The sequence below is a fragment of the Balaenoptera musculus genome, chromosome 11 (genome assembly GCF_009873245.2).
Source record: "Balaenoptera musculus isolate JJ_BM4_2016_0621 chromosome 11, mBalMus1.pri.v3, whole genome shotgun sequence".
NCBI classification, from domain to species: domain Eukaryota; kingdom Metazoa; phylum Chordata; class Mammalia; order Artiodactyla; family Balaenopteridae; genus Balaenoptera; species Balaenoptera musculus.
This window is the reverse complement of record NC_045795.1, coordinates 24,027,180-24,054,978: the sequence shown is the minus strand read 5'-3', so window position 1 is coordinate 24,054,978 and position 27,799 is coordinate 24,027,180. Positions and strand designations below refer to the sequence as shown.

General features: G+C 56.3%; 6 protein-coding genes across 22 annotated transcripts; 4 read left to right on the top strand and 2 right to left on the bottom strand.

Annotated features, from left to right (window-relative positions):
- Positions 1-280: 280 nt before the first annotated feature.
- On the top strand, positions 281-2,170 carry GPSM3 (G protein signaling modulator 3). The gene is made up of 4 exons (XM_036868692.1): positions 281-440; positions 647-755; positions 967-1,166; positions 1,404-2,170. The coding sequence occupies exons 1-4, from the start codon at positions 399-401 to the stop codon at positions 1,539-1,541; spliced, it is 489 nt and encodes a 162-aa protein (XP_036724587.1). The 5' UTR covers positions 281-398; the 3' UTR covers positions 1,542-2,170.
- A 576-nt stretch (positions 2,171-2,746) lies between these two features.
- PBX2 (PBX homeobox 2) lies at positions 2,747-8,241 on the top strand. Its single transcript, XM_036868691.1, has 9 exons — positions 2,747-3,284; positions 4,309-4,382; positions 4,624-4,871; positions 4,971-5,161; positions 5,350-5,485; positions 5,605-5,758; positions 6,144-6,232; positions 6,355-6,441; positions 6,564-8,241. Exons 1-9 carry the CDS (start codon positions 3,064-3,066, stop codon positions 6,654-6,656), a joined length of 1,293 nt encoding a protein of 430 aa, XP_036724586.1. The 5' UTR covers positions 2,747-3,063; the 3' UTR covers positions 6,657-8,241.
- A 471-nt stretch (positions 8,242-8,712) lies between these two features.
- On the top strand, positions 8,713-11,722 carry AGER (advanced glycosylation end-product specific receptor). Of its 3 annotated transcripts, none has more exons than XM_036870803.1 (11): positions 8,713-8,839; positions 9,024-9,130; positions 9,272-9,464; positions 9,641-9,705; positions 9,824-9,911; positions 10,005-10,187; positions 10,331-10,461; positions 10,650-10,791; positions 11,067-11,093; positions 11,210-11,336; positions 11,459-11,722. In XM_036870803.1, the coding sequence occupies exons 1-11, from the start codon at positions 8,788-8,790 to the stop codon at positions 11,556-11,558; spliced, it is 1,215 nt and encodes a 404-aa protein (XP_036726698.1). In that variant the 5' UTR covers positions 8,713-8,787; the 3' UTR covers positions 11,559-11,722. The 3 variants fall into 3 exon arrangements, with proteins under 3 accessions (XP_036726698.1, XP_036726696.1, XP_036726699.1); XM_036870801.1 differs by having other exon boundaries at positions 8,728-8,839; positions 10,005-10,238; XM_036870804.1 differs by lacking the exons at positions 8,713-8,839; positions 9,272-9,464 and having other exon boundaries at positions 9,039-9,130; positions 10,005-10,238.
- A 161-nt stretch (positions 11,723-11,883) lies between these two features.
- Positions 11,884-14,342, bottom strand: RNF5 (ring finger protein 5). 2 transcript variants are annotated; one of them, XM_036868476.1, is made up of 6 exons: positions 14,110-14,342; positions 13,138-13,156; positions 12,929-13,041; positions 12,768-12,822; positions 12,574-12,691; positions 11,884-12,467 (listed from the first exon to the last, which is right to left on the bottom strand). In XM_036868476.1, exons 1-6 carry the CDS (start codon positions 14,247-14,249, stop codon positions 12,370-12,372), a joined length of 543 nt encoding a protein of 180 aa, XP_036724371.1. In that variant the 5' UTR covers positions 14,250-14,342; the 3' UTR covers positions 11,884-12,369. The 2 variants fall into 2 exon arrangements, with proteins under 2 accessions (XP_036724371.1, XP_036724372.1); XM_036868477.1 differs by lacking the exon at positions 13,138-13,156 and having other exon boundaries at positions 14,110-14,226.
- Positions 14,343-14,377: 35 nt separating this feature from the next.
- Positions 14,378-24,159, top strand: AGPAT1 (1-acylglycerol-3-phosphate O-acyltransferase 1). Of its 8 annotated transcripts, none has more exons than XM_036868475.1 (7): positions 14,378-14,760; positions 20,917-21,113; positions 21,341-21,474; positions 21,789-21,964; positions 22,118-22,213; positions 22,338-22,410; positions 22,922-24,159. In XM_036868475.1, exons 2-7 carry the CDS (start codon positions 20,926-20,928, stop codon positions 23,104-23,106), a joined length of 852 nt encoding a protein of 283 aa, XP_036724370.1. In that variant the 5' UTR covers positions 14,378-14,760; positions 20,917-20,925; the 3' UTR covers positions 23,107-24,159. The 8 variants fall into 8 exon arrangements, with proteins under 8 accessions (XP_036724370.1, XP_036724367.1, XP_036724362.1 ...); XM_036868472.1 differs by lacking the exon at positions 14,378-14,760 and adding an exon at positions 14,962-15,222; XM_036868467.1 differs by lacking the exon at positions 14,378-14,760 and adding an exon at positions 14,962-15,222 and having other exon boundaries at positions 20,880-21,113.
- EGFL8 (EGF like domain multiple 8) lies at positions 24,083-27,702 on the bottom strand. 7 transcript variants are annotated; one of them, XM_036868457.1, is made up of 9 exons: positions 26,836-27,702; positions 26,189-26,317; positions 25,853-25,975; positions 25,633-25,745; positions 25,437-25,532; positions 25,160-25,330; positions 24,990-25,069; positions 24,759-24,912; positions 24,083-24,459 (listed from the first exon to the last, which is right to left on the bottom strand). In XM_036868457.1, exons 2-9 carry the CDS (start codon positions 26,287-26,289, stop codon positions 24,410-24,412), a joined length of 888 nt encoding a protein of 295 aa, XP_036724352.1. In that variant the 5' UTR covers positions 26,290-26,317; positions 26,836-27,702; the 3' UTR covers positions 24,083-24,409. The 7 variants fall into 7 exon arrangements, with proteins under 7 accessions (XP_036724352.1, XP_036724351.1, XP_036724347.1 ...); XM_036868452.1 differs by having other exon boundaries at positions 24,279-24,459; positions 24,558-24,912; XM_036868454.1 differs by lacking the exons at positions 26,189-26,317; positions 26,836-27,702 and adding an exon at positions 24,558-24,618 and having other exon boundaries at positions 24,341-24,459; positions 25,853-26,160.
- Between the last annotated feature and the right edge of the window lie 97 nt (positions 27,703-27,799).

The following is a 27,799-nucleotide window of genomic DNA, read 5'->3' as shown; positions in this document are numbered from 1 at the left end:
CAGAACTGCAGGAGAGGAGGTGGGTGGAGGGAACAGAGCAGGGGGTTAGGGGGCTCCTGAGGCTCTGGAGATGAGAAAGCCAAAAGTCCTTCCCCCTCTGAACCCCCAACCCTACTGCAGCTGGAGGAGTTCTTCCAGTCTCTGTGCTCCCCTGGGGCGAGAGAGGTCAAGCAAGCCGTTGGGTGGGAAAAGAGAACTGGAGGAAGTTGACAGGGATGGGCGGGGCCCGGGGGGGGGGGGGGCTGACCAGGAACCCAGCTTCCTGCTCAGTACCCAGGCATCCAGCCCCCGGCTCACCCCCACCCCTTTCAGCCCCTACTCCCCTCAGGAACTCAGGGTTCCGGCCCTCCTCCCAAATCCCAGCTACCCCTCCCCCATCCGTTTCTCCCCTCCAGGGGATGGAGGCTGAGAGACCCCAGGAAGAAGAGGATGGTGAGCAGGTGAGCTCGGCACCGGGTTGGGGAGGCTGGCATTGGGAGAGAGGGAGGTGAGAGGACCTGAGTCAGAGACTGAGTAATGGTGGACTCAAGGGACTTGGACAGGCTTGGGCACAGAGGCAGAACAGAGACGCAGAGAGAGGAAATGGGCTGCTGGCCTAGCCCTCTGCCCACCCCACCCCCACTTGACTGGAACGGATGTCTCTCAGCATCAGGGCCCCCATCAGGATGAGCATGGCTGGCCCCCTGTGAACACCAGCAATCGGCCTTGGCGATCTGCTCCTCCGTCCCCTCCTCCTCCAGGGTCCCGCCACACAGGTACCCCCACCCACCCAAGGAGCTCCCTGACCCTGGTGCCCACATCCTTCCTGATCCCATGACCAAGGCTCAATCCATCATGGGCTCTCTCCCCACCTCCTCCGGACTCCCCATCACACCCCCTTAGCTCTGACGCCCCCATACACACACACCCACCACTGCTGTCTGCCAAATTCTCTGGGTCTCTGAGCCCTCCCCCTCCTCTCCCCAGCCCTGGGGCCCCGCTCGGCCTCCCTGCTCTCCCTGCAGACTGAGCTCCTTCTGGACCTGGTGGCTGAGGCCCAGTCCCGCCGCCTAGAAGAGCAGAGGGCCACCTTCCATCCCCCCCAGAACCGTCCAAGCCTAGGCCGAGCCCCGCCCCGGCCTCTTGAGGACAGAGAACAGCTCTACAGCACCATCCTCAGTCACCAGGTGAGACACCCATCCCCTCCCCGCCAGGAGAGACCTTCTTGGTCTCTTGGCCCCTGTTCTCTTTGGGGTTCCTACCCCTCCTTCTCCCCAGGCATCTGCCCCACTGCCCCGCCAGGTCCTACTCCCCCTACCCCCATCACAGGTGTCCTATATGCCCCTCACACCAGCCCTGGCTCCTTTCAAGCCCTGCTCCTCTTAGAACCTCACCAACAACTTTCCCTCCCTCCACTCCTCCAGAGCCAGCGGATGGAAGCCCAGCGGTCAGAGCCTCCCTTACCCCCAGGGGGACAGGAGCTCCTGGAGTTGCTGCTGAGAGTTCAGGGTGGGGGTCGAATGGAGGAGCAAAGGTCCCAGCCCCCCACACACACCTGCTGAGACTTGAGCCCCACCAGCCCCTCTGCACTCCTGGGGCTCAAAAGCTGGGCAGCCCACTGCATGCCCTCAACCCTGCCAGGCAGGGGCACCAGAGACTGGAAGACCCAGCAGAAATCTCAATATTCATCCACCTTTCCTGGGAACTGGAGCGGGTGAAAGTCCTCAAACCCTGGGAATAGTCAAGGTAGGATGGACATTCAACTCCCTCCATGACCAAGTATGTAGGAGCTTGAGGCCATGAGAGGATCCCAGCCACAGTGGGACACCTCACCCTCTCCTCTGATCTCAGGGAGTGGCTGGGAGTCTTGGTCCTGAACTGTGGGGACACCCCCAGTAGTCAAGCCACCAGGCAGGATCTGAGGGGCTCATTTCCCAGAGGAAAGGCAAATCTCCCAAGGTTTTCACCTGAGAGGCAGTTCCACCCTCCTTCTCAGTAAGAAGAAAGGAAGAGAGGGCACAGCAAAGACATAAAGACTGTTCTCCCACCTCCATCACCGGCACACCCAGCCCCTGGACTGAGGGGCCTACAGGCTGTGAATGGACATTTAGCCCTGCCCACCCTCCCTTCCCACTGCTGTTCTGAGCTGTCTGATGTTTGGTTATATGAATAAATGTAATTCCCCTCTGGACTGAAGACTGGTGTCTCGGGTGGCGGGGTGGAGGGTAGGAGGGTGAGGCCGGAGGCCACCACTCTCCCCAGTCTGGCCAGAGGCCAGCTTCCCTCCCTGGCTGGTTAATTACTGGCTCATTAAGCAGCGGCTGGAGACCTCCCTAATTATCGCCCCCAGCCCCCCTCTCCTGGTTTTAATTAAGTAGAACAGGGAGGGGAGTCATTAGGATAAGAAATATGAACTAAGCTGTCTGTGAACCCAGGCATTCCAGCGGCCAGAGTCCTCATCAGCTAGATCCCGGATTCAGAACCCAGGTGCAAGGCCCCCCAGCCTCCAACACGCCCCCCGCTTCAAGGCCACAGAAGTCCAGACCCTGGGACCTTCCCTTATTTTCCCCACGGGCTAGTCTCCTCCCCTCGTCCCCTCTCCCCTCCTCCACTCGTCTCCGTTCCTCCGTTTCTGTGTGTCTCTCTCCGCCCCCAGCTCCTCCCTGTTCCTCCTCTCTTCTCCCCTCCTCTTCCTCCCCGGCTCCCCTCCCCCAGCCTCCCTCCCTCGCTCCCCCCCTCCTCTCTCCTCCCTCCTCCCTCTCTCTCACACACACCCCCGCTTGGGCCTCCTCTCGCTCTCTCTCCCTCTCTCTCTCTCCCTCTCTCTCCCTCTCTCTCTCTCTCTCTCTCTCCGGCTCCATTTTCTCCGCCGCCGGGGGCCGGGGTCTCCTGTGGGGGGCCCAGACGGTACCCCAGGTGTCCCTTCAGGGCCGGGGTGAACCCCCGGGGGAGCCGGGAGCGGGGGAGACGGGCGGGGGTTGGGGCGGAGGGAGCAGCGGCCCCAGCGAGTTTGGGGGGGAAGTAACCAGGCGCGGGGGGGGGAGGGGCGGAGCAGGGAGGGGGCCTCAGGCCCCCCCCCCAACTATGGACGAGCGGCTGCTGGGGCCGCCCCCTCCAGGCGGGGGCCGGGGGGGCCTTGGATTGGTGGGTGGGGAGCCTGGGGGCCCTGGCGAACCTCCCGGTGGTGGAGACCCCGGTGGGGGTAGCGGGGGGGTCCCGGGAGGCCGAGGGAAGCAAGACATCGGGGACATTCTGCAGCAGATAATGACCATCACCGACCAGAGCCTGGACGAGGCCCAGGCCAAGTGAGTGCCCCCAACCCGGTCCCCACACAGACCCAGCAGAAGCCCCATTCACAAGCTCTGAATCTTCTGGGAGCCCCCCAACTCCAGGACCCTCCCCAGGATACTACAGCTCTTCTCTCCTCTCCTTACTCCCGGGAGCCCCAAGATAAGTGATCCCTCTCAAACCTTCCTTCACCCCCAGTCCCTGAAACCTTCAAAAAGGGGACCGCTAGGTGGTCTCACTCCCCCCCAGGTGGTCTCACTCCCCCCCCAGTCTCTCACTGACCCCCGCCCACACACACACACACACACACACACACACACACATACGCCCCTGGAACATCTTTCCATCTCCAGAGCCCTCTTCTGGCTCCCAGACTAAGAAACAGCTATGCTGTCTTCTCCCCTAACTCTCCAGCCCACCCTCATCCTAGGGGCCTCCACACCCCTTCCCCGGGCTGCGACCCTTTCTCTCCATGTATGGCCCAGCCTCCAAGGGTCCTCACTCACCCTTTGCCCCTGCTCAGCTGACACTAGGAGCATCAGAGCCTTCCAGCCTGCTCAGTCCCAGGACCCTTCACACACCTCTATACTGAACTCCCCACTTAAGCTCAGCACCCCTAACCCCCTCTGGCACCTCAAACTCTGACTCTTCTCCCCAGCCTCCTTCTATCTTCCGCTGAAATTTACCTAGTCACTCTCATTTCTGCAGCCATTCCCCAAATCCCCTCTGCACCCTTCTAGACCATCTCCCACAGCCTCCACCCGGCCACGGTGCCTTTAGCCTACTGCACCTTCCCTCCTCCGTCCAGCCAGAGCCAAGCAGCTTCCCCACGTCTCCACACTCTGGGAGCTGAGCTCTTCCCAAGAACCCCCCAACTCCATTCGGCCTCCAATCCTGCTTTCCCCCGCCACACATTTACCCACCACCTCCCTTATTCCCAGGCTGCCCTCTCTTACCCTCATGGGTGTGTCGTTTTGTGGTTGTCTTTCCCACTCCCCCATTTCTGTAGCCTCTCAATTTTTCTCTCCCATTCCTCCCAAGGAAACACGCCCTAAACTGCCACCGAATGAAGCCTGCTCTCTTTAGCGTCCTGTGTGAAATCAAGGAGAAAACCGGTACGTGGGTCCCCCCCACTTCTGATTCCTCAACTCTGGAGACAGAACCCTGTTCACTACAGAACTGGGGCTACGAGTTTGACAACTTGGGGCCCTGAGGGAAGTGTGGGTCAGGAAGACTGCTAAGGGGGGCCTGGGAGGGAACCCAGGCCTGGAGACTTGGGTCTCCAGGAGGCACCAGGAGGGCTGAGAGCTGGGTGTGGGGTCCCGGGGTCCCTAAGTCGACTCGCGTGCGCGCTAGGCCTCAGCATTCGAAGCTCCCAAGAGGAGGAGCCTGTGGACCCGCAGCTGATGCGCTTGGACAACATGCTTCTGGCAGAGGGTGTGGCTGGGCCTGAGAAAGGGGGCGGCTCAGCGGCAGCAGCTGCGGCCGCCGCAGCCTCCGGAGGCGGCGTGTCCCCCGACAACTCCATCGAACATTCGGACTATCGCAGCAAACTTGCCCAGATCCGCCACATTTACCACTCGGAGCTGGAGAAGTATGAGCAGGTGAGGAGAGGAAGCTGGAGCGGGTGGAGGGAGAGGCCCTTCGGGGGAATCCCAAGGCCAGGGGGCTCCTCCTCACCAGGCCACGGGCCCCCACTGCAGGCGTGTAACGAGTTCACAACCCACGTCATGAACCTGCTGAGGGAGCAGAGCCGCACGCGGCCCGTGGCCCCCAAGGAGATGGAGCGCATGGTGAGCATCATCCACCGGAAGTTCAGCGCCATCCAGATGCAGCTCAAGCAGAGCACCTGCGAGGCCGTCATGATCCTGCGTTCCCGCTTCCTGGATGCCAGGTGGGGCCCAGGGCCCCAGGCCAGCCCCCAGCACCCAGCTCCTTCACGTTCTTCTCCAAGCCTCTGGGCCACCAGGTTGCGCAGCACAGCACTATACTCCGTGACAGCGGCGCTCTCTGGAGTTAATCAGCTTGGTGGCCCTGCCGGGACACCCACATCCTCCTCACCACCCCCTCTCTCCTCTGTAGACGGAAACGCCGTAACTTCAGCAAACAGGCCACTGAGGTCCTGAATGAGTATTTCTACTCCCACCTGAGTAACCCATATCCTAGTGAGGAGGCCAAGGAGGAGCTCGCCAAGAAGTGTGGAATCACTGTCTCTCAGGTACTGGGGAGGCATGGGCAGGAGTTTTGGGGGCACGGCGCTCTCCCAGCCTGTTGACTAAGGTGTTTACAGAGGGGCAGGTTCCCACCTGACCCTCCTTTCTGCCCCACACCCCACAGGTCTCCAACTGGTTTGGCAACAAGCGGATTCGCTATAAGAAAAATATTGGAAAGTTCCAAGAGGAGGCAAACATCTACGCCGTCAAGACCGCTGTGTCAGTCACCCAGGGAGGCCACAGCCGCACCAGCTCCCCGACACCCCCTTCCTCCGCAGGTGGATCCCGCTGCCACCCTGGCTGGCTGTTCTGCACGCTTCCTGCTTTTGTTCCAGCTTCCTATCTAGGCAGGATCATAGCAGAGAGGGGGCCTTCTGGGGTGAGAGGGACCAAGCTGAGATGGGGTGGGAATATCAGGGGACAGAGGCCACCCCAGTGAAGTTACTTCTGCCTTTCTTCCAGCAAGTGGCCAGGGGAGGCTCAGGAACAAACTGCTCCTTCTGAGTGTTGCAATGTTGTTTGGTGGAGAATTTGCGTATGGTGGCCCACCCCCAGAGAGCTAGTTCAGGGGGCTTTTTGAAAACTGAGAGCTGTAGTGAGTCTCCCGTCTGCCATCACAGGCTCTGTTACACTCTTCCCTAATTCCCCCTCTGCTCCCCCAAGGCTCTGGCGGCTCTTTCAATCTCTCAGGATCCGGTGACATGTTTCTGGGGATGCCCGGGCTCAACGGAGATTCCTACTCTGCCTCCCAGGTCAGGTGGTCCATCTCGCCTTGAGTAGGGCTTTCCCAAACTCAGTTTCCCTACTTTAGGATATGAGACTTTTTTTCTTTTGAGGCTTCTCACTGTGTCCTGTCCTCCTTTGTTGCCTGCAGGTGGAATCACTCCGACACTCGATGGGGCCAGGGGGCTACGGGGATAACCTCGGGGGAGGCCAGATGTATAGCCCTCGGGAAATGAGGGTGAGTACCTGAAGCCCCTCTCTCCACCTCTCACCAGGATGGGAGGGCCTTTTCCCTGGCAGCGCTGTCCCCTGTGCTGGGTTTCCTAAAGCCCTACCCCAACTGTCTGCCTCTTTTTCCAGGCAAACGGTGGCTGGCAGGAGGCTGTGACCCCGTCCTCAGTGACATCCCCGACAGAGGGACCAGGGAGCGTTCATTCTGACACTTCCAACTGATCTCGCCCCTCAGGGCCACAGGGGTTAGGGGCTCACAAGGCACCTCTTGAAGAGGACGCAGGCATCCAGAGGACAAAACCCAGACAAAGGAGAAGCACAAGATAGAGAAGGGCAAGCAGAGTCAATCCCCTCCCTGGCCAGACTCTCTCAGCGCTGGGGGTGCTGACTACATGGCAGGGAAGATGGGGCCCCTTAAGGGGAAAGTGGGGTCTGTCTCCCCCTTTTTTCCTTTTTTCATTCTTTTTCTCCCCCTTTATCTCTCACATAGAAACACATGCACCCAGAATCCTATTTTTCAGATCTTTCCTCTCCTCCTCTCTCATACACGCACGTACAACTATTCTGTTTCTCTCTCTCTCTCTCTGGGCTCCCCAACTCTCCTTCCCTCACCCCACTTATCTGCTCTGGGATCTGTGGAGATGCCAGCCCTGCCCAGCCAGAGATGCCAAAAATGGGGACATGACTTCTGGACAGAGGACGTGCGCCACGCCCCCTGTGCCTCCCCACCCCCTGCCCCTCCAGACGGCTTTATTACCTCATACGCAGCTCATCTTAAACCAATAGAATCGCTCGGTGGACGGGAGTGTCTGACTCAGATATCTACCTCGGAGGGAGTTTCTGCTACTTTAGGGAATTGTTGACTGGGCTTTGGGGTTGAACTTTTTTTTTAAGGAAAGAAAAATTAACCCTGGGATCCATCTGTATTTTTTTTAATTTTTATTTCGGGGATTTTTGGTGGTGGTGGTGGTTCTTAATTTTTAATTTAGTTTGGGGAAGTAGATGTTTTTATAAATATGTTGATTTTTTTTTTTCATTTCTTGCTTTCCCACCTTAAGGGTGATAGCCAAAGGGGTCATGATAAGAGAAAGGGGAACAAATAGAACTGATGAAGAGCCTGCCTGGCTCCACTCCTGTGCGTCAGGAAGTACATTTAGCAGGGCACCAAGCCTGCCCCCCTGACATCACTTAGGTGTCCTCCTTTGCTTCCAAAGTCACTGAGGTGTTCTTTGCTTGTGCAGGCAGCTTTCTGCTGCATTTGGCGTGGAAGCAGTCAGGGCTTGCTCTGCCAGCCGGTTCCCCACCACCCTTGGGCAGGGCTAGACTCGGTAATTTGAGCAAATGTCACCTTCCCCTGTGAGTGACACGTCTAATATCTTTCTTTTAAACCACTATTTGCAGATTGGACGGGGAAGAATGGGGAGGGGGTTATTGCCAAATATGTTAAATATGGGTTGGGGTGTTTGTGTATGTATCTCCCTCAGTTTCCCCAGAAACGAGGTATCTTTTTTTTTTTTTTTTTCTCAGTCCAAAATCGAGAGGGTGGGGAGAGAGAGGAGGGAGGCTGCAAAAAGCCAGGTATGAGGGAAGGTAAAATCACCACTGTCCCACCCTCGGCCCTGAACCCTACTATCTGAACCCCTCAAATATCCTCAGGATTTCACAAGACTGTCAGTAGGGAACCCCTCCCGTCAAAGATCCAGGCAGGACTGGGGGGCAGGTTGGGAGTGTGATGGGTGGGGGTGGGAGGCATGGGCCGGGGGCAGTTCTCTCCTCACTTGTAAACTTGTAGTTTCACAGAAAAAAACAAAAAACGCAGTTTTAAATAAAGAAATTTCTTTTTTCCCTGGGTTTAGTTGAGAATTCTTTTCAAAAACATGAGAACTTTTTTTCTCTCATAAAGCCCCAAACGGGTTTTCCCCCCCCGCCCCCCGAGTTCCCCGGCCTTGCCCTCACCACCCAGGCCCCAGGTTTCACCCCTGCCTCCTCTCCATGGGAAACAGCCAGACCTGAACCCTGTTGCCTAGCAACCTCACCTAGTCGTCCAGTAGCCCTGGGTGGTCTGGTGCAATAGGTTGGGAGTCCTGAGGGGATAAGAGACCCTAGGAGATGCACTCCCACCCCCATGGATGTGGCTGTACCCAGAGGCTGGCAGTGCCCAGGGGTGGGGTGACAGCTGTTTCTCCCAGTACCTGAAGGACTCTTGTCCGAGAGAGGCATGAATTCCTAGCATTCCCTGTGACGGGACAAGACGGGGGAGATGGGGGCAGGGGGAGAGGGTACAAGCCCCACCTAGGGTGGTGGCCACAGCAGCAAGGGGCAGACAGAGCCAGGAGCCTGGGAAGGAAGCAGGATGGCAGCAGGGGCAGCAGCTGGAGCCTGGGTGCTGGTCCTCAGTCTGTGGGGTGAGCCCTGCCCCACCCCCAACACCAATCCTCCCCGCAGAAAGCACTCTGCCCCTGTCCCCGAAACTCCCCACAACTTCCCAGGAACCTGGGTACTGCTTTTCAATCTCCCTCATCCACCCTGTTCTAGTTTTATTAGCTCCCATCTCCCTTCCTGCCCCTCCATTGTGGTGCTGTCTCCCAGGGGCAGTAGTAGGGGATCAAAACATCACAGCCAGGATCGGGAAGCCACTGGTGCTGAACTGTAAGGGGGCCCCCAAGAAACCACCCCAGCAGCTGGAATGGAAACTGGTAAGTGGGGCTCCTGTCTCCCCACTTCCGGAGAGACCAGTGACGATTCGCGTCCCCTCCTCCCCACCTCCCTACCTCCCTACCTCATCAGCCCTTTCCCAAAGGGCTTGCACTGTTGAGGCCCCTCTCCTCTGTCCCCAGAACACAGGCCGGACAGAAGCTTGGAAGGTCCTATCTCCCCAGGGAGGCCCCTGGGATAGCGTGGCTCGTGTCCTCCCCAACGGCTCCCTCCTCCTGCCGGCTGTTGGGATCCAGGATGAGGGGACTTTCCGGTGCCGGGCAATGAGCCGGAAGGGAAAGGAGACCAAGTCCAACTACCGAGTCCGAGTCTATCGTAAGGGTTCCAGGGCCTTGTTCACAGCCCACCTCTCATCTAAGGAAAAGCCTTCTACCCCAGCCCTTGACTCCTGGGCCCTGGCATGTGAGAACTTGACTTCAGCTGCCCCCATTCCCACAGCTGGGGTGTATCTTCAAAGCTGCAGCCTCTGATTGGAATTTTTCCTCCTTCAGAGATTCCTGGGAAGCCAGAAATTGTTGATCCTGCCTCTGAACTCATGGCTGGTGTCCCCGATAAGGTAGGAGAAGAAAAGGCGCGATGTGGAAAGGGATCCTGAGAATGGGAGGGGAGTGTAGCTGTGTGTATGTGTATGGATTCTCTTATTTTCAAAGATGATGAGGTCACTTTTTCCCCAGGTGGGGATATGTGTGTCCAAGGGGGGCTACCCTGCAGGGACTCTTAGCTGGCACTTGGATGGGAAAACCCTAATACCTGATGGCAAAGGTGAGTCCCAGCATCTCCTCCTGGCTGCCTTCTTTCTGATCGCTCTCCCATACCCACCCTGGAATGTCTTGCCTTGTCCTCCCGCCACCATAGGAGTGTCTGTGAAGGAAGAGACCAAGAGACACCCTGAGACAGGGCTTTTCACACTCCGTTCGGAGCTGATGGTGACCCCAGCCCGGGGAGGAGCTCCCCACCCCACCTTCTCCTGTAGCTTCAGCCCTGGTCTTCCCCGGCGCCGAGCCCTGCACACAGCCCCCATCCAGCTCAGGGTCTGGGGTGAGCGCAGAACTGGGGAGGGCCCCAACTTGGGTGAGCACCTGTCGGAAGGTATGACCCTCAGGAAGGAGAGGGTTAAGCCCATGGCCACGGGGACCATAGACAGGTGTAACCCTCAACCTCATGCCCCTCCCCACCCCCAGAGCCTGCGCCACTGGAGGAAGTCCTGTTGATGGTGGAGCCAGAAGGTGGAGCAGTAGCTCCTGGTGGTACCGTGACCTTGACCTGTGAAGCCCCTGCCCAGCCCCCTCCTCAAATCCACTGGATCAAGGATGTGAGTGACCTGGAGAGGGGGCTGGCAGGTAGCGAGATATGTCATTGGCAACTAGGAGGGCAGGGGGTTCATGGAGAGCGAGGCAGGCAAGGAGGTACAAGGGTACCTGATGATGTGGAGGCAAAGCCAGCAGTATGGGATGTGTTGGCAGGGGTTTTAATAGTCTCCTGTCCCATTTTCCCCACCAGGGCATGCCCCTGCCCCTTCCCCCCAGCTCCGTGCTGCTCCTCCCTGAGGTAGGGCCTGAGGACCAGGGAACCTACAGTTGTGTGGCCACCCACCCCAGCCATGGGCCCCAGGAGAGCCATGCTGTCAGCGTCAGCATCATCGGTGAGGAGACCTCTCTCCAAATCCCAGGGACCCTGGGGGCGGCTGAGGGACAGTGCAGGCTCCAGTTCCCTACCCTACGCTAACACTGTCCCCGAGAGCCACCCCACGCTTCCCTCCAGGCAGCCACGCCCAGGCCTTCTCTGCCCCACACAGCCCAAGAGAACAGCCCCGCCTGTCCCCTCTCCCCTCTAAACTGAAGAAAGGGAGAGGCTCCGCCGGGGCTCCCACTAGCCTTCTCCCAAACTGAAGCCTTCCCTTCTGATTTTGTTTTCCAGAAACAGGCGAGGAGGGGCTGACTGCAGGTGAGGGGTTGGATCAAGTCAGAGAGAAGCAGACAGACCTCAGCATGACTGAGGGGATGGTCAACAAGAAAGGAACTGTGAGGGCTGTGCCCGCAATTCTCCCCGTCTCCCTACAGGCTCTGTGGAAGGGCCGGAGCTGGGAACTCTAGCCCTGGCCCTGGGGATCCTGGGAGGCCTGGGGACAGCCGCCCTGCTCATTGGGGTCATCATGTGGCAAAGGCGGCAACGCAGAGGAGAGGAGAGGTGAGTGGAGGAAGGCAGACACCTCAGACTAAGGGCTTCCAGGCAGCAAGGAGGGGTGTGGGGGCAGAAATGACGGAGTGCTGGGCACCATGTGCAGAATTCTCCCCAATCCTCCTCCCCAGGAAGGACCCAGAAAACCAGGAGGAGGAAGAGGAGGAGCGCACAGAGCTGAATCAGCCCGAGGAGCCTGAGGCGGCAGAAAGCAGTGCGGGAGGGCCTTGAGAAGCCCACAGCCGGACCCCATCCATCAGCTCCCTTTTTTTTCCCACCCTCTTTTCTGGCCCCAGACCAATTCTCCCCTGTATAATCTCTACCCCACCTCCCCAAACTTTCTTCCACAACCAGAGCCTCTCACAAACAGTGATGAGTAAACACCTGACACATTTGCTCTTGTGTATGTGTGATGCCCTCACCCCCTGCACCCTCGAGAGCCCTGAAGGAGAGGGTCTCACCCCCATGCTTCGCCACACCACACCAACATCTACTGAAGTTGGAGAGAAATGCTCCTGTCTTGGAAAGAAGGAGGGATGGACAAAGGTGGGCAGAGTTCCCGTGAATACATCTCACCTTGTTTATTGAATTTGTAATAAAGGAGGTAGTGAGGGAAAGGAAGCACTTAAGAGTCAGGACCCACATTAGACACCGGGGAGAGAAAAATTAAATTAAATCAACAAGGGGAATATGGGGGAGAGTCAGAGGGAGCCTTGCCCACCTTTCAACATCAAATCAAGAAATGTGGGGGAAAGCAAAGGATCAGGAGAGAGGGGAGACAGACCTTGTCTTCAGTCCGTCCTCCTCTCCCAGAGCTGGGAGTTACGATGCTACTGAGCGAACAGTTCAGAGCAAAGATTCTCCCATTCTATGCACAGGTGTCACTCCTCCTCCCCACACGCTCCTGGAAAGTGGCCAGGGTTGGCCTTAGCCAACAAAAATGGAGGGCTTACAGGGGAGGGTCCGGGAGTAAGGAAGGGTCAGCGGGGACCCCCAATACTGATTTTCCTCTGGCTGGAGGTGGGCAGGAAGGAGACACAGCTCAAATACTGAGCAGCCAGAAAAAGAAGAAGATGGCGAGAAACAGGAAGAGGGAATCCTGCCAGCTGGAGGCCGGGTGACCCTGTCCCAGATCCACACCTGTGGAAGAGAGGAAAGCTGTGGAAGAAGTATCCACTCGTAGGCTAGAAGCGGGTCTGAGGAGATTCAGAGGGCTCGCTGGTAGTAGCTGAGGGAAGGCTCTTACCTGTACCCCGACGGAATGGCTCGTGGGTATTGAAGACGGTGGTGAAAAAGCCAAAGGGAAAAGCACCAACACCAAATGAGAAGTGAAAGCCCCCAGTATCACCAAATGGCTGGAATCCCTAGGGAGGTGAAGAAAGTCAGTGGGGAACGGGGCAAGTCTTTGGCAAGGAAGGAATACAATCAGACAAGACTCACCCCTCTGCTCTCTGGAGCGGGTCGCTGGCCCTGGGGGCGGGGTGGGGTTTTCAATCTGAGGAAGAGAGGGACTATCAGCAGGAAGTAGTCCCTCCTCTTCCATACCCCACTCCCCAAGCAGAACCTTCCACCTTCCCTCAGCACCACCTCCCCTCTCTCACCTGGGATCCCGGGGCTTCTGGCTCCCTCGCCCGTAAAGGGGGACAACCTTTTCTCTGCTGATCCCAGCTTTACACACTGGGCACTCCTGCCGCTCTGGCCGTGCCTCCAGCCACTGGGGGAAAAAAATGTAGTGGTTTCCAGTACACAGAAGGGTCTTCCAGCTCCTCAGACCTCCCCATCTCCCTCTTCATCTCCTCTGCGTACGCACCTGATGGAGACAGGGCCAACTGGAAGGGGAACGAGAAAGGTCAAACCAGTTACACAAAAGAGAGACACAGACCCAACCTCAGAGTCCCATCTTACCCCTCTTACCAGGTGTTACCTGCTGTTTCTTTTCATATTTTCCACAACCCCTACCATACTAGCCAACTTGGCCTTGCTGCTTCTCTGATCCTCCAATACCTAAAGCTACATCCATCCTCAACATGCTCAACAATCTCCCCTCTCCTCTCCCCCAGCAAACACACACACACACACACAAATCCTCACCCCTCCCTTCTCTGCCTTTCGACTTAATTTCCAGTCCTGTTCAACCACCCATTTCCAGGTCTCCTCTTTCAGCCCCAGCCCTATCCTTGCCCCCATCACTCCCAGACCAAACCCCCTTTACCAGCACCTTCTCCCGCTACTCCTTTTCCTCTCTCCTATGCCCAACAAAGTCCCTATTTCCACAACTCCTTAACCTTTGGGGGCTGCCCCTCCACAGTGCCCTTGTCCCCAAGTTTCTCATACCACCCCTTGCCATATCTCACCTGCATGTGATCCCACCTTCCCTAGATCTCCCCCTACTCAACTGATGCGTGCCTCCCCTAACCTTTGAGTCTAATCCGATCCTACCTGTACAGCTAAGACCCCTCCCTTCCCTGGGGTAAGGTGGCTCGCGTCTCGCCTGCACAGATGTGCAGTGCCCACCCCCTGCGTCCCACTTCCTCTTAACGCACCTCTTAACACAACTAGGTTGGCTCCTAGTTGCTATGATTTTCCTTTCCACAGTTCTCCTCTGTACAGACGTGACCCTCTCGCCCACACATACCCAAAAACACGTAAGAACCCCCCTCAGGCCTCACCTATGAGAATGTGCCCTCCGATTATTTGTATGACTGTATGGTCCCCCCCGCCCCCAGCCTCCCCAGTATAAATCTGAGCCCCACTCCTTTTCGCACCCCTCTCAGATTCTCACCAGTACAGGTGGCCACACACACTGACCACAGCTTCCCGAGCAGTCTCCAGACATATATTACATTCGAAGGTCGCGCCCGCCCCGCCCCGCTCGCGGTTTGGCCCTTCAGGGCCCCCGTCCTCCTCCTCCGCTGCTGCCATGGCCGGTACTGTTTCGCCCCCCGCGTGCCCCTTAATCCCCCGAAACACACATACAGACGCCGCAACAAACGAGAAACCGCCTCCTGCCCACGATCTTTCGGCAGGCTTCAAGGTTTTCTAATCACTATTGGTCTCAGTGCCTGCCAATCATACAGAATCGTAATAAAGGACTGGTCCAAAGGGCGGGGGAGGAAAGAGGTTTACGCGGTCCCGCCCTTGCACAATGACTATTGGCTAATACAGTCACAGTCAGTTTGCAGTGCCATGGGATTGGTAAATATTCCATACGTCCTGTCGCCCCGGCTAGGGAGGGCTTTATTCGTCTGAGTAGCTGCCAGTCATAACCAAAGGCCAGAAGCAATTGGCTCAAGACTACTTAGACCTCGCCCACTACAAGCCCCTGTCTTTCTTTTACTTCCTCTTTCAGAGAACGTCCGGATTCCTTTGGACTTTGGAGCGTATAGCTCCAAAGCAACTAATTGGCTAGAACTCGACGGAAAATGGAGGCGAGGTAAAGCGCGCGTGCGCAGTAGGCGGAGGGAAGGGGTGGGCCAATCCTATGAGAGTTGAGCTTTCTCTGGTCCCACCCCTTCACCGCTACACTGTCGCCATGGTGACTGCTCTACAATTGGCGGGGTTTGGGGTTCAAAGGCCTTGTCTCGGCCTCATCCGGGTCCTCCGACTGTAGTCTCTCTCGACTGATTGGGCCGTTTTTTTCGCCCCTGATTGGCCGAGGTCGGAAAAGACGGCGAAGAGCTCGGAAAAGAGGACAAACGCTAGGGTCGCAGGGTTCAAAATGGCTCCAGCCTCCTTCGGTGACGTAAAGAGCAGAACTTGGGTCCACGCCTCCCTCTTAGTGAAGAAGGGAGCAGAACTGGGATTAGCCCGACGTTTGGATGGTGCGAACATCGATCTGCGGCGCTGGTGTTAACCCATCTCCCTCGGCTGGACGACTCAGCCCGCTCCTCTTTAGGTGATTTACAGAGCAGAAATGAAGTAAAGGCCCATCCCCTTTTTAATGTGACACAGAGTAGAACAGAGTTGCCCTAGACACCGTTTTAAACCTTAAAGAGCAGAAAAGGTCTAGCTCCACCCCTTTGTGAGTGGGTGAAGAGGCAAGATCCACCCCCTTTTAGGCGACCCGCGGCGGAAAGGGGTTAGGCCCGCCCCTTCCTTCTTGTACTGTGCTCCGCAGAACTGGGGTCTTCCTCCTGGGCTGGACCCCTGGGACTTAGGCAAGCTGCTTCAGAGTTTGGGCCTTTCGTACGAGTTTGGGCCTTTTCTACAGTCAGTGGCCCTCACTGTGGCTCAAGGAGCAGAACTAGGTAACAGTCCTCCCATTACCAGTGTTCTTTACATCTTGTTCCTCAGGGCATGTAAACTCTTTCAGGGCAAAGGTGTCTAGTGGGGGTGGAGGCCAGACACAAGCTGAGGGTTCTTCAACAACATCCTGGTAAAAGTTCCTACGTGACTCAGTGAGGGATGGTGAGAAGTTAGGAGCTGCCTACGGCAGGGGAGGTTAGTGTTCGGGAAGCGTGTAGAGGTTTAGGGAAAAACCTTATTGAGAGGCAGAAGTGGAGACCAAGAAGGGAGGAGTGATGGAATGATCCTGATTAGGGGCTTGATGGGAGTATGGGGGAGAGGGCAGCAGGGGCTGAAGAGAGAGCTAGGTACATACTACAAAATTAAGGAGGCATGCTTATCCCAGAGGAATCAGCATTCTTCCTCACTTATTTTTTCAAGAAAGCAACCCTAATGCCCAGTTTCCATTGGAAGAAGAGTACATTTTTTCTATGTTGAGGAGAGGGGTAGTCTCAGCTTGGGTGAGTAAGGAGACTGATAGGAAGGAACTAGAAAAGAAAAGGTACTGAGGTTAAAGTACATCACAGAAGGAAAAGGGCAGGGAGAGGGCCTGAGAGTGTCCCTTCTCTCCAAAGACCAGGAAGGGGGAGGGTGGGGGAGGTCAGTGGAGGAGGGAGCTGGACTGCTGGGAGATAGTGGCAGGGACAAAGGGCAGAAACCAGACAAGAGGGCTGGAGGGTGAGGTGGGGTGAGATGGAGTCCTGGCGAGAAAAAGAAGAGAGGTGAAGAACTCAGAGCTTCGCATATAGTAGGTGCTTGATAAATATTTGGACTTGAATGGGGGAACAGGAAGAGGGAGATGGAAAAGGGTTGGAGTTGGAGGGAATAAGCAGCAGATGTGGGAGTTAAGGAGAAGAAAAGAAACAAGTTGACAATAAGAGGAGAGCTGATGGAGAATGAGAAGGAACGGGCCAAGGAAGGAATACAGCACCAAGGGACACGCAAGCCATGTGTGCTGAAAGGAAGTTGGAGAAAAGAAGATGCAGCTGGAGCCAGAAAAGGCCAGAGAGACCGAGACGGAGCCCAGCTGAGCTCTCGTGGGGTGGAGCTAGCAAGAGGAGACTGAAAGATGTGGGGAGGAGATGCCTGGGTCCCCGGGAGGCGATTGGCAAAACAGGGCGCCCATCACCGCCCCCTACTTCCTGGCCAGCCCCGGAAACCAGCGGGCGTGGGGAGGGGTGGTGGGGGATAGCGGCAGTAGCAGCCCCAGCCCTCAGAGAGACGGCAGGGAGGGAGGGAGGGAGCTGGGGGGACAACCCCCCACCATTCCTACCGCTATGGGCCCAGCCTCCCATTCTCACCTCCCCTCCATCGGCCGGGGCTAGGACACCCCCAAATCCTGTCGCCCCCTTGGCACCGACACCCCGACTGAGGCAGAGACACAGCCACCCGCCACCACCGCTGCCGCAGCCTGGCTGGGGAGGGGGCCAGCCCCCCAGGCCCCCCACCCCACTGAGGTGGGGGCAGGAAAGGGATGGGAGGAGGGGGGAGGAAGGGGCTAAAAGGGATGTGGAGGAGGGGATGGGGGAAAGATTGGGTCTGGGAGGGCGGGCTGGGGAGAGGTTTGGTGGGAAAAGGATACGGGCCGACTTGCGAGAGGGTTGCTGGGGAAAGGAGAGGGGGCCTGAGAGGGAAGAAGGATGGAAGAGATACGAGGGAGGAGAGATGGAGACCCTGTGAACTTGAGATGAGGGTGTGGACAGGGAATCTTGGAGAGGAAAGCCCCAACACCTTCCCCAGTTCCTTTTCTTGCCCTTTGGCCCCACGTGACCCTTGGGGGGTAGTGGCAGGCAGAAGGGAGTTTAGTGCCCTCCTTTCCCCGGCAGAATTTGCTTCCTAGGGATGCCCTGAGACACCTGTTTCTCTCAAGGCACAGGACCTCTTGTTTCTCAGTGGCCTTCCATGCTGTGTTCGACCCTTACTGACATACAGATGCCTTGTGAGGGGCCATGTTTTCTACATTGAGTGGGTGTGCCTTTGATGTGTTTAATGGCTTGTGTGCGGCTAGTTTGTCCTGTGCTCTTCATGGGTTGTGGAGAAATGATGTGTTATCTTCCATCAGAATTGCCTGTTCTCATATGTCCGTGTCTCGTGGCCAGTCTTGACGTGTTCACATGTGTGTGTTCTCATCTGTTGCATCTGTTATGTGGTTTCATGTTTCTTGCACATCTTATGTTTACTTTGCATGTTTACTTTAGCATGTAGAGATCACACCTTATTTTGTTTGGGCTCACAGGTTATGTGCATAGTCCCACCATATGCAGTCATCTTCGTGTGTGGGATCTCGTGGCTTAGCTGACTAGCACACACTCATGTTGTGATCGGATTGGCCTGTTTACTGCATGTGTTTTCCCAGTCCCAATTCACACCGCACACGTGTGCCCCTTCGCATGATGTGCTGATGTGACACGTCCACAGCTTGTGTGCTTCTGGTTACATACACTATTTATTTCATAATTTTATTGCCAATATATTTTGTGAGCCGTATGCTCATTAACTCACTTGGCACTCCATTGTGCTTATAAATCCTCGGACATCCCTGCTCTGGAGAGAGTCACTTAATGTCACATATTAGAGAAAAAGGTAACTGGGCCTCCATGTCCCTAAAGAACCATCCCCATATGCCTTACCTTGCTGACCCCGCTGGCCTGTGTCTCTTCACACATGTTACATCCGGTGCCTGTGAACAGTCTGTCCATGGAGCTCAGTGCATAGCACAGCGTCACCTCTGCCACGTATATTATCTGTCCCCCGCTCTTTGCACTGTTGGCATGTATTTGATGACAGCGGCATCTTTCCCCTGTGGCATGTTAATCCCCTTTCTGTATGTTTCTCTTGTGTGCAAGATGGTATGTGCCATCTTGTCTAGATTGCTGTCACTCTGCCTTCACCGTGACCCTGTATTGTGTGTGTATATCCAGAGTAGGTTACTGTTAGTCCTGGTGTGTTCATTGCTTTTTTGGTGGCTTTTCTTTTCATAGTTAATAGTCCTCAAGAGGGTAGCTCTCTGATTGGTGTTCAGAACTGTTGTCTCATTAATTACGGCTATGTGGGTATGTACACAGCCTTATAATCTGTTCAGCAAATGTTTATTGAGCATCTTCTCTGCTTCCTTCCATCCTGGGCATTGGGAATAAGACAATCCCTGTCCTCAAGCTGCTTACACGTTAGGGAGGGAAACAAAGATAACCCCAAGCGGTTACACCCTGTCTAGTGTCAGGATGGGTGGTTCTCAAACTTATGTGCACATCAGACTCACCTGGATGGCTTGTTTAAAATAGTATACAGATTCATGGGGCCAATGGCCAAAATTTCTGATTCAGTAGTCTGGGGTGAGGTCCAAGAATTTATTTTTCTGCACTTGGAGAATCAGTGATCAAGGTGAAAGTGTAATGAAAACACAGGCCTGGAGGGGTTCAGGAAGACCTCCAAAAAGTGACACTGAACTGTATCAGGCAAGTGAAGAGGCAGAAGAACATTCCAGCCAAAGGGAACAGCATGTTCATGGCACAGAAGCGTGAAAGATAATGGTGTGTCTGAGGAACTGAAGTAAATCAATTTGACTAGAGCGAAAAGGCTTTTGTAGGGATGTGGCCAAAGGTGTAAGGAGAAGTCAACTTGTCAAGAAGGGCCTTTGGGCAAGAGAGATGCTCACATTTGTGTCACAGAAACATCTTTGGTTGCCATGTGGAAGATGGATTGAAGGGGAAGAGTTAAGAGCCCGTTGCAAATAGTCCAGGGGAGAAACGCTTGTTCCAACTTGCGGGGGCAGTAGGATGAAGCAACTCAGAAAGCCTATTGTCCTAGAGCTGGCAGAGTCCCATTTCCTCTATCACCTGTTACCTTCACCCTTGGCAATGGACTTACCTTGGAGCACAGCCCTTCTGTCATTGGAAGGGAGTGCCTTTGGCCTTAATACGAGTAACAGATATTTGCCTGAACACCGTTTTTGTGAATTGTGACCCTGCTCCAAACCGTGGGGCAGAGTGGAGGAAGGAGGAAGAGCCTGAAAAGCAGATTCCGCATGCCTGTGCCTCTTCCTCCCGAGCTCTTTCCTCTCCCAGGGCAGGTGGTGTAATGACCCTTTTACTCTCTGCCCTCCTTTTTTCGCTTGGTGAAGCCTTACACACTGCATGCCTGACCACATTGCCTGCAGTGTTGCTGGGAGGGAGGGAAGTGGGTGGTCGAATTTGTTTGCCAGTTTGTGGAAGCAGGATTAATAGATATAGGTATGTCCATGGGTTTATCTGGGAACAGGGAGCCTGCCTGGGCGGAGAGGGGTTTTACTGGGTATGAATTTACCATCCTTTACCGGTCATGGGTGTGATTGTAAATTTGCGTATGTGTGTGAACAGGTCAGTCTTTGTATGACTGTGTGTGTCCGAGTTTGTGTTAGTGACAGAGCCTTTATTCTTGCCAGTCAGCCCCTGGAGAATGTCTGTGTTTTGTCATTTCCACTGTATCTGCTGCGTGCTATGTGTGCGCTTGTGTGTATATATACAGGCAGCAGCATAACCAAGTGGTTAGGAGCACAAGCTGCTTAGCTTTAAGCTAGGAAGTGCCTCTTAGGAGTCATATCACCTCAAGTAAGTTTTTTAACCTTTCTGGGCCTATCTCCTTTAAAACGTAAATCGTGTGTTTCATATTTAAGAACTTAACATAGTATATAGACCAGCCCTGTCCAACAGAACTATAATGCAAGCCACATATGTAATTTTTAATTTTCTGGTAGCTACATAAAAAAGGTAAAAGCACGGTAAAATTAATTTTAGTGTATTGAACCCAGTATGTCCAAAAGGTTATAATTTCACAAAGTAATCAATATAAAAGATTATTAATGGGATATTTTACATTCTGTTTTTCATTCAAAGTCTTTGAAATCTGATGTGTATTTTATATCTCTAAGCACCCCTCAATGCAGACTAGGCCACATTTCAAGTGCTCAGTTGCCATATGTGGCTGGTGGCTACCATATTGGACAGCAGAGGGATAGACCATTGTAAGATCCTTACCAGCTACAAGCGTTAGCTATTATTAATGTCCTGTTGTTGTCATGTGTCTGTGAGTCGTGGATGTCCATATCTTGTGTCTCATGTCTGAATGTATCTGGATCCTTCAGGGAGAGGGGTGGGAGAGCAGTCCTGAGCTCCCATCCCCACTGCCCCCATCCTCGAGAGGCTTTCTGGACAGGTTTTAATGGGAGCCCTGGCCCCCAGAGCCCCCTCAAACCCTGCCTTCTGCACCTTGCCCACCCCGTCCCCCATCCAGGAACCAGGCCCACTGCCCTTCGCCCCGTCCCCTGCAGGTGACCAGAATGGAGCTGTGGCCAGGGCTGTGGACTCTCCTGCTGCTGCTCGCCCTCCTGCTGCCCACTCTGTGGTTCTGCAGCCCCAGTGCCAAGTACTTCTTCAAGATGGCCTTCTACAACGGCTGGATCCTCTTCCTGGCTGTGCTCGCCATCCCTGTGTGTGCCGTGCGAGGACGCAACGTCGAGAACATGAAGTGAGGGGCAAGGGGTTTTGGGTGATGAGGGAACCTTAGGGTCAGAAGCAAGCAGTGGATGGGGAGGGCACTGAGTGTGCAGGAGACACTGAGCGAGCCCAGGGACAAGGAGGCGGAGCAGACTGCAAAGATGCCCGGGAAGACAGGGGCGGGGTAGGGGAGCTGAGGCCTGCAGGTGGACGTCAGCAGGTCCCACTGGAACCCCTTGCCATGTGGAACCTCCACAGGATCTTGCGTCTGATGCTGCTCCACATCAAATACCTGTACGGGATCCGAGTGGAGGTACGAGGGGCTCACCACTTCCCTCCTTCACAGCCCTACGTGGTCGTCTCCAACCACCAGAGCTCCCTCGACCTGCTTGGTGAGCCGCCTCCCCTAGCCACGCCCATCCTCCTGCAGCCCTCCCTGGGGTCGCCTCCCCTAGAGGTCCTCCACCCTCCCTCATCTGGGGGTTGCCCCCTTGCTCCCTCTGCAGGCCTCTTTCCCTGGGGTAGAGCTGCCCTCATAAGCAAGATAATACACCTTTAGTCACCTTCTCTTACTTTCGGGGGCTTCCCCCACCCCTCGCCCCCAGGTCTGCCTCTTCCTTTAGCTCTAGTCCCTGGGTGATGACCCGGGTGAGGTGGGCTGCTTCCTGTGACACTGATCCTCACCCCGCCCCCACCTCTGCCCTAGGGATGATGGAGGTACTGCCAGGCCGCTGTGTGCCCATTGCCAAGCGCGAGCTACTGTGGGCCGGCTCTGCCGGGCTGGCCTGCTGGCTGGCGGGAGTCATCTTCATTGACCGGAAGCGCACTGGGGATGCCATCAGTGTCATGTCTGAGGTCGCCCAGACCCTGATCACACAGGATGTGAGTCACCCTGGGGAAATGGGGGTTATGGAGTAGAATAGTTGTAAATGAACTGATGTGCAGGGCCACCAGGCCTCGGAAGTCCCATTACAGCATCACAACCATTCTCTGATCCCTCCATATGTGTGTCTTCCTTGACTCTTTCTTTCCCAGGTACGGGTCTGGGTTTTTCCTGAGGGCACGAGAAACCACAACGGCTCCATGCTGCCCTTCAAACGTGGCGCCTTCCACCTCGCAGTTCAGGCCCAGGTGATTACTCCTTGCCGTCTACTACTGACCCTCAAGCCCCCACCATCCCTTCCTCTCTTGGCAGAGGCTGGTCCTTGGGACCTCAGAAGGGAGCCGTGGGCTGATCGCTTTTCGTTTCCCTCAGGTTCCCATCGTTCCTATAGTCATGTCCTCCTATCAAGACTTCTACTGCAAGAAGGAGCGCCGCTTCACTTCAGGTGAGGGCTCTGTGCAGATCTGGGGTTGGGGGGTGGCCAGAAGGGCCATGGGAGAGGCTAGAGGGACATCGCCATGGGGCAGGAGCTTCAGTCAGCGTCAGCACTGAGATGTCCACAGGATCATCTGATGTGACCCCACATCAGCCAGTAAGTATTTATTATTTATTAAGCACCCCCTATACCCTGCTAGATGGGTAACACTTGGTCCCTCCAAGAGAGGCCATTACTGTCTAGCCGGAAAGATAAAGCCTGTGTGTGCAGTTACAGCATTCGGCGGTAAACACTAAGCCCCAGACAGTGGTGCTGGCAGGGTGCTGAGGTGTCTGGACTGGGGCTGGGGAAGGCTTTGTGTGGGAGGACCTCAGAGAACAGGTGGCAGCTGGTAAGCTGAGGGGGAGTTGTCCAGGGCAGAGAACTGAAAGGTTGAGGGGAGTTAAGTATCAGGAGAGCTCAGAAACCTGTGGGCAGACTCCCGGTAGACAGGCCATGATGGTGCTCACCCCTCTCCCAGGGCGATGTCAGGTACGGGTGCTGCCCCCAGTGCCCACAGAAGGACTGACACCAGATGACGTCCCAGCTCTGGCCGACACAGTCCGACACTCCATGCTCACCGTTTTCCGGGAAATCTCCACTGATGGCAGGGGTGGTGGTGACTATCTGAAGAAGCCTGGAGGGGTGGGCGAGGCCCAGCTCTGAGCTCCCTTCCCATCTACCCCCCACCGTCTCCACACCTACCAGCCCAGTGGGCCTGAAGCTGGGCCAAGCCCTCTTCCTCATTTCCCCTCTCCCCACTTGTTCTCTTCTTTGGAATCTTCAACTTCTGAAGTGAATGTGGTTACAGCACCGCTCCCTGCCCCCTTCCCAGCACCGCCCCCCAACAGACTCTTGCCTAGGTGCAACCTCCACCCTGAACCCCACCTTCTGTGCCATCCTGTCTGTGGGACAGTTGCCTCCCCCTCATCTTCAGTGGTTCAGCCTACACAAGGGTAGGAACACTCCATTCTGTCCCCAGTGGACCCTCTTCCTTTGTGGTCTTCTCTACCTCTCCACCCCACATTGGCCAGTGGATTCATCCATTCTGTGGAACAATTTCTCACTCCCATGTCCACGGATTCAGTGGACTCATCCATTTGTGAGGGCGACTCCTCACGCTGTGGCTGGAAGCTGATGCCTGGAATACTTCTCCCAGGCTCATCCTGGAAACATTCCTCAGCACCTTCTCCCTCCTTCCCGTGGAGCCTCCTGTCAGTGGGGGCTGGACTCTGTCACTCAGAGGTCTCATCCCTGCCCTCGTCCAAGTGCCCAGGGTTGAGCACACACTTGGATGCCACATTTCTGCCTCCCCTCATCCCCTGGGTATAGTTGTTCAGTGGTCCTGGCCCCACCAAGCCCCCTACAGCCCTGCTGTACCATTCTAACCAGACACAAGGGGAAGAGGCAGACATCAGGTGCTGCACTCACTTCACCCTGGGGAGTTGGGGAAAGGAACTGAACCCTGGCTGGAGGGGATGGGAGGGCTTTTAATTTATTTCTCTTTCTTTTGAGGCTTCCCCTCTCTGAGCCAGTTTTCATTTCCTCCCTGTGGCATTAGCCACTCCCTGCCTCCCACCCCAGATCTGTGCTCACAACCACAGAGGTGGGCTGGGAGCAAAAAGGAGAGGGTGGGACCCAGTTTTGCGTGGTTGATTTTTATTAATTATCTGGATAACAGCAAGAAACCGAGAATAAAGCTTGAGAGAGATCTGGGCACTTTCTGGCTGCGTTTGTTAAGGAGTTAAAAAAGCAGTTCTCATTCCAGGCCTCTGCCCCAGCCGGAAGACTCAGGGGCAGGCCAAGACAACCCGCCTTCCTCCTTTCTTCAGCTTTCCAAAGTTTCCATTGTTCATTGCTCTTTAGTGGCAGATTACCTTATCTGCAGCTCCCCAGCAGGCCAATCCCAGAGGATTAGTGGGTCCAGTTTCTGTATAAATTAGTGGGGCAGGGGCTCTGCAGAGGCTCCTTAGCTCCGCCGATTGAGGCCTGGGCCCAGGCTGTTGTCCTCACAGGAGCCTGGATAATGACAAGGAGACAGGCAGACACATTGACTGTGGGCTTCTTGGAGGCCTGGAGTGGGCCCTGGACACTGAAGGATTGACAGTCTCACTCACCAATAAGTGGAACCACCAAGTTGGAGACAGACCAGGAGAAGGGGTGGTAAAGTGCGGAAATCTGGGGAAGGTATGGGGTGAGTGAGTGGAGGAGCAGAGATTTTGGACAAGAGAAAACTGAGTTGGGAAAAGGTGTCTGGAAGAGCTGGGGGCAGCTGTTGGGAGATGGGGGTCCCCACAGAGAGGGGCATGGAGACTCACAGGCACCTAGCCTCTCCTCCAGCAGCAGAACCTGGTCACTGAGAGACTCAATCCTGTCGCCTCGGCCCCACAGCTCTGCCACCTGTTCGGGCTGCAGCTCTTCTGGGGGCATGGGCAGCACTGCTCGGACCCAGGCCCCAGCCTGACTGGCCCACTACAAAGGAAGAGACACCTCAGGGTGTTGGGGGTGGGGTCTGCCACCCAGACCTGGCCCCAGGCATCTGCACTCACCTGCTCCAGCCGTTCCAGGCGCCCTCGCAGCTCGCGAATCTCCCGCCTCAGGGCACGCTCATCGTGTCCAGCCTCCCGAACTGGGACAAAGGAGCGAGCCGAGCGTGACCACTGCCCTGGCCCTGCCTCTGGTCCGGCCCTCCGCATGCCCCACGCACCCACCCACTCACCGGCCACGCTGAGGATGCTGGCACTGGTTGGGGGCTCTGGGGCCCTTTCTGCGCAAGTGCGCCCGTCCGGGCCCAGCACCAGGCCCCAGGGGCAGCCGCAGGTGAAGCTGCCTGCTGTATTGAAGCATCCGTGCGAGCAGAGAGTGACGCCAGTCCTGCATTCATCCACGTCTAGTTACCGGAAAGAGGAGGGGGCTGAGGGGGGCGGGGCGGAGGGGGGCGCCACGGCGGGTAGGGAGGTCCTGGCGCCACCCCGAGGGAGGGCGAGCCAACTCACCCACGTGACAGTGCTTCCCACCCCAGCCCGGGGCGCACTCGCACTGGTCTGGCCGAACGCAGACGCCTCCGTTCTGGCAGGGCTTGGCGCAGATGGCTGCGGGCGCAGGAAGCGGGGTTCAGAACCGAGCGGAAGGCCTGGCTCTCCAGCCCGGCGGGGCGCACCTCCCCCGAGGCCTGGGAAGACCCAGCCTCACCTTCATCACAGGTGAGCGCCCCGGGATGCCGCTTTTTCCAGCCCTGGCAGCACACGGCGTGGGTCTGCTGCACCTCCCTCCTCACCTCCCGCCAGGCCACATGGTACGTGGTCCTGGAACACAGCGCCGGGCTCTGGACATTGGCATATGGGTCCTGGTCCCGGTTTTGGGGGTTCGTTCCTCTTGAGAGACCCCAGAGCCCAGGCTCCCCACCCCTCACCTGTAGGTGCTGCAGACACGCCTTCCAGAGCACAGAGTCAAGTAGGGCTTATATACGGGTTGGCTGTAGGACTCGTTGTAACGGAGTGGGACCACCAGCGTCTGCTTGGAGCAGACCCCCTGACTGCACCCATGCGGGGGAAAGTGACAGGCATTGAGTGGGCCAGGCCCTGGGGAGCCAGGAGCCCCACTTCCCTTCAGGCTCCGCTGAGGCCCCACCCTCCCTAAAAATGACAGCCTCCCCGCCATTCTAAACTTTGTTTTGCCACCTGTGAAGCCCCACCCCCAGCAGGTTTCATGAAGACCTCACCCCTGGCCCTGCCCCCTCTGTTATCACCTCTCTTTGAGGGATCCACCCTTGGCCCCCTCGCCTGTCATCAGTAGCAGGAGGAATGAGAGTCCGCCTAAGACAGTGCACAGCTCAGCCCTGGACCCCATGTTTCTCCTTGACTTCAGACTCTGCCAGCTGCAGGCAAGAAGAGGTTAATGGAGGCCCTTCCCCTCTCCTGTTAACTTCTCCAGTTCCAGCCCTCCCAAGAGCAGTCTGCTGGTGCCCTTTAAGTGGGGCAGGACATTCATTTGCACGCTTGCACTAGCCACCAGGATTGTCTACACCTGCAGGTACATTTAACTAACACCCCCCTTCCTTTAGCACATCATGGTCCATGCGGCACCATACAAGCTCACAGCCCGACACACTCCCTCCACCTCCCCTCATGACCCTCCTGTCTCTGACATGCCCTCTTCCATCCTAATCCTCCTACCTTCAAAATATCAGATATGCACCATTACACCCCTTTACACCTTGTACACACCCACACACCTGGAAACCCCACCTTAAACACATTCCTGCTACCCTCACGCACCCACACCACCACATACACTCTGGACCCACTCCCCTCACTCAGACAACACACCCAACTCACACTCACTCTAAGACTCTGAGTGACCCCCTGTCTTTCCCCATTGACGTTCTCTCCCCACCTGTCTTTCCCCCTCTCCTGGAGACTTCAGGCCACCAGCCTCAGAAGCAGCAGCTCAGACTGGTGGGCGGGCTGGGCGGGCTGCAAAGGAGAGGAGGGGCGGGCCAGACAGAGCCCTCCCATTCCTGCCCCCTCCCACAAGCCTCCTCCACAGCTGGAGCTTGGTCAGTTCAGTGGGGTCCAGATCCCACTACCTTCACCCCCCCCAGCCAAGCAAAGGGCCCCTTAGAAGTCTCTTCTCAACCCTATGAGGCCCCCTATTTTTGGAACTCCCCCAAATCAGCAGAGACTACTAGCTTTAAACACCAGCAGTACCCCTGGCCCTTGCCCTCCACGCTTCAACCCAACACAGACTAGGGAAGAGCTGAGGGGCAGGAAAAGGCAGAGCTGGCAGAGAACTAAGTGGGGTCAAGTCATGGGAGAAAAGGCAAGATCAGATGAGGAGAGAAAGAAGGGTGTGGTGGGGACTGTCCAGGGCAGTAAAGGGAAAATTGCCCCCATTTCTTGATGACATTTGTTAGGGCCTGGTGGGGGGTATGCAAAGTTGAGTCAGCCACCGCCCCCCATGCCAGAGCAGACAGGGCCTTATTGTCTCCACCAAGATTCCTTCTTTCGAGGAAGAGGAGGCTCATTGTCCAGCCCCTCACCCAGCTCTGGCCTACAAAGGTCAAAAAGGGGCACCACAAATGCCCACCCTGACCCTTAGCCCCCTCGTCTAGCCTGGGGGTGGCTGGCGCATTCCACCCATGAGGCTGGGGCCCAAACCACTAGAGCCCTGGGCTCAGCCCCCCAATCACAGGCTGGGACAGGAAGAGAATTGTCCTCAGCAGGAAAGAACCCGCAGAGAATCAGGAACCCACACAGAATGGGCATTGAGAGAGCGGAAACACCAAGGGGGTCCCACCCCAGACCAGGCATCCGGGCACCCGAGCCTCAGGCTCTCCATCCCCACCCTCCTTGGGGAG

What these genes read in the sequence shown, in the direction of transcription:
- RNF5 (XM_036868476.1), bottom strand. Translation starts at nt 14,249, where the DNA reads ATGGCAGCAGCGGAGGAGGAGGACGGGGGCCCTGAAGGGCCAAACCGC. An exon ending in CAGAAGCCCCGGGATCCCAG is followed by an intron (nt 12,823 to 12,928) that starts GTGAGAGAGGGG and finishes TCTCTTCCTCAG; the next exon opens with ATTGAAAACCCCACCCCGCC. An exon ending in GCCATTCCGTCGGGGTACAG is followed by an intron (nt 12,468 to 12,573) that starts GTAAGAGCCTTC and finishes TCTCTTCCACAG; the next exon opens with GTGTGGATCTGGGACAGGGT.
- PBX2 (XM_036868691.1), top strand. Translation starts at nt 3,064, where the DNA reads ATGGACGAGCGGCTGCTGGGGCCGCCCCCTCCAGGCGGGGGCCGGGGG. An exon ending in GTGGAATCACTGTCTCTCAG is followed by an intron (nt 5,486 to 5,604) that starts GTACTGGGGAGG and finishes CACACCCCACAG; the next exon opens with GTCTCCAACTGGTTTGGCAA. An exon ending in ATAGCCCTCGGGAAATGAGG is followed by an intron (nt 6,442 to 6,563) that starts GTGAGTACCTGA and finishes CTCTTTTTCCAG; the next exon opens with GCAAACGGTGGCTGGCAGGA.
- AGPAT1 (XM_036868467.1), top strand. Translation starts at nt 15,146, where the DNA reads ATGGTGCGAACATCGATCTGCGGCGCTGGTGTTAACCCATCTCCCTCG. An exon ending in GAGCTCCCTCGACCTGCTTG is followed by an intron (nt 21,475 to 21,788) that starts GTGAGCCGCCTC and finishes CCTCTGCCCTAG; the next exon opens with GGATGATGGAGGTACTGCCA. An exon ending in AGACCCTGATCACACAGGAT is followed by an intron (nt 21,965 to 22,117) that starts GTGAGTCACCCT and finishes TTTCTTTCCCAG; the next exon opens with GTACGGGTCTGGGTTTTTCC.
- AGER (XM_036870801.1), top strand. Translation starts at nt 8,788, where the DNA reads ATGGCAGCAGGGGCAGCAGCTGGAGCCTGGGTGCTGGTCCTCAGTCTG. An exon ending in CCTAATACCTGATGGCAAAG is followed by an intron (nt 9,912 to 10,004) that starts GTGAGTCCCAGC and finishes CCGCCACCATAG; the next exon opens with GAGTGTCTGTGAAGGAAGAG. An exon ending in GGGTGAGCACCTGTCGGAAG is followed by an intron (nt 10,239 to 10,330) that starts GTATGACCCTCA and finishes CCCCACCCCCAG; the next exon opens with AGCCTGCGCCACTGGAGGAA.
- EGFL8 (XM_036868451.1), bottom strand. Translation starts at nt 26,100, where the DNA reads ATGGCGGGGAGGCTGTCATTTTTAGGGAGGGTGGGGCCTCAGCGGAGC. An exon ending in TGGGAAGCACTGTCACGTGG is followed by an intron (nt 25,331 to 25,436) that starts GTGAGTTGGCTC and finishes TCCGGTAACTAG; the next exon opens with ACGTGGATGAATGCAGGACT. An exon ending in CTTGGTGGTTCCACTTATTG is followed by an intron (nt 24,460 to 24,557) that starts GTGAGTGAGACT and finishes GTCATTATCCAG; the next exon opens with GCTCCTGTGAGGACAACAGC.
- GPSM3 (XM_036868692.1), top strand. Translation starts at nt 399, where the DNA reads ATGGAGGCTGAGAGACCCCAGGAAGAAGAGGATGGTGAGCAG. An exon ending in TCCAGGGTCCCGCCACACAG is followed by an intron (nt 756 to 966) that starts GTACCCCCACCC and finishes TCCTCTCCCCAG; the next exon opens with CCCTGGGGCCCCGCTCGGCC. An exon ending in GCACCATCCTCAGTCACCAG is followed by an intron (nt 1,167 to 1,403) that starts GTGAGACACCCA and finishes CCACTCCTCCAG; the next exon opens with AGCCAGCGGATGGAAGCCCA.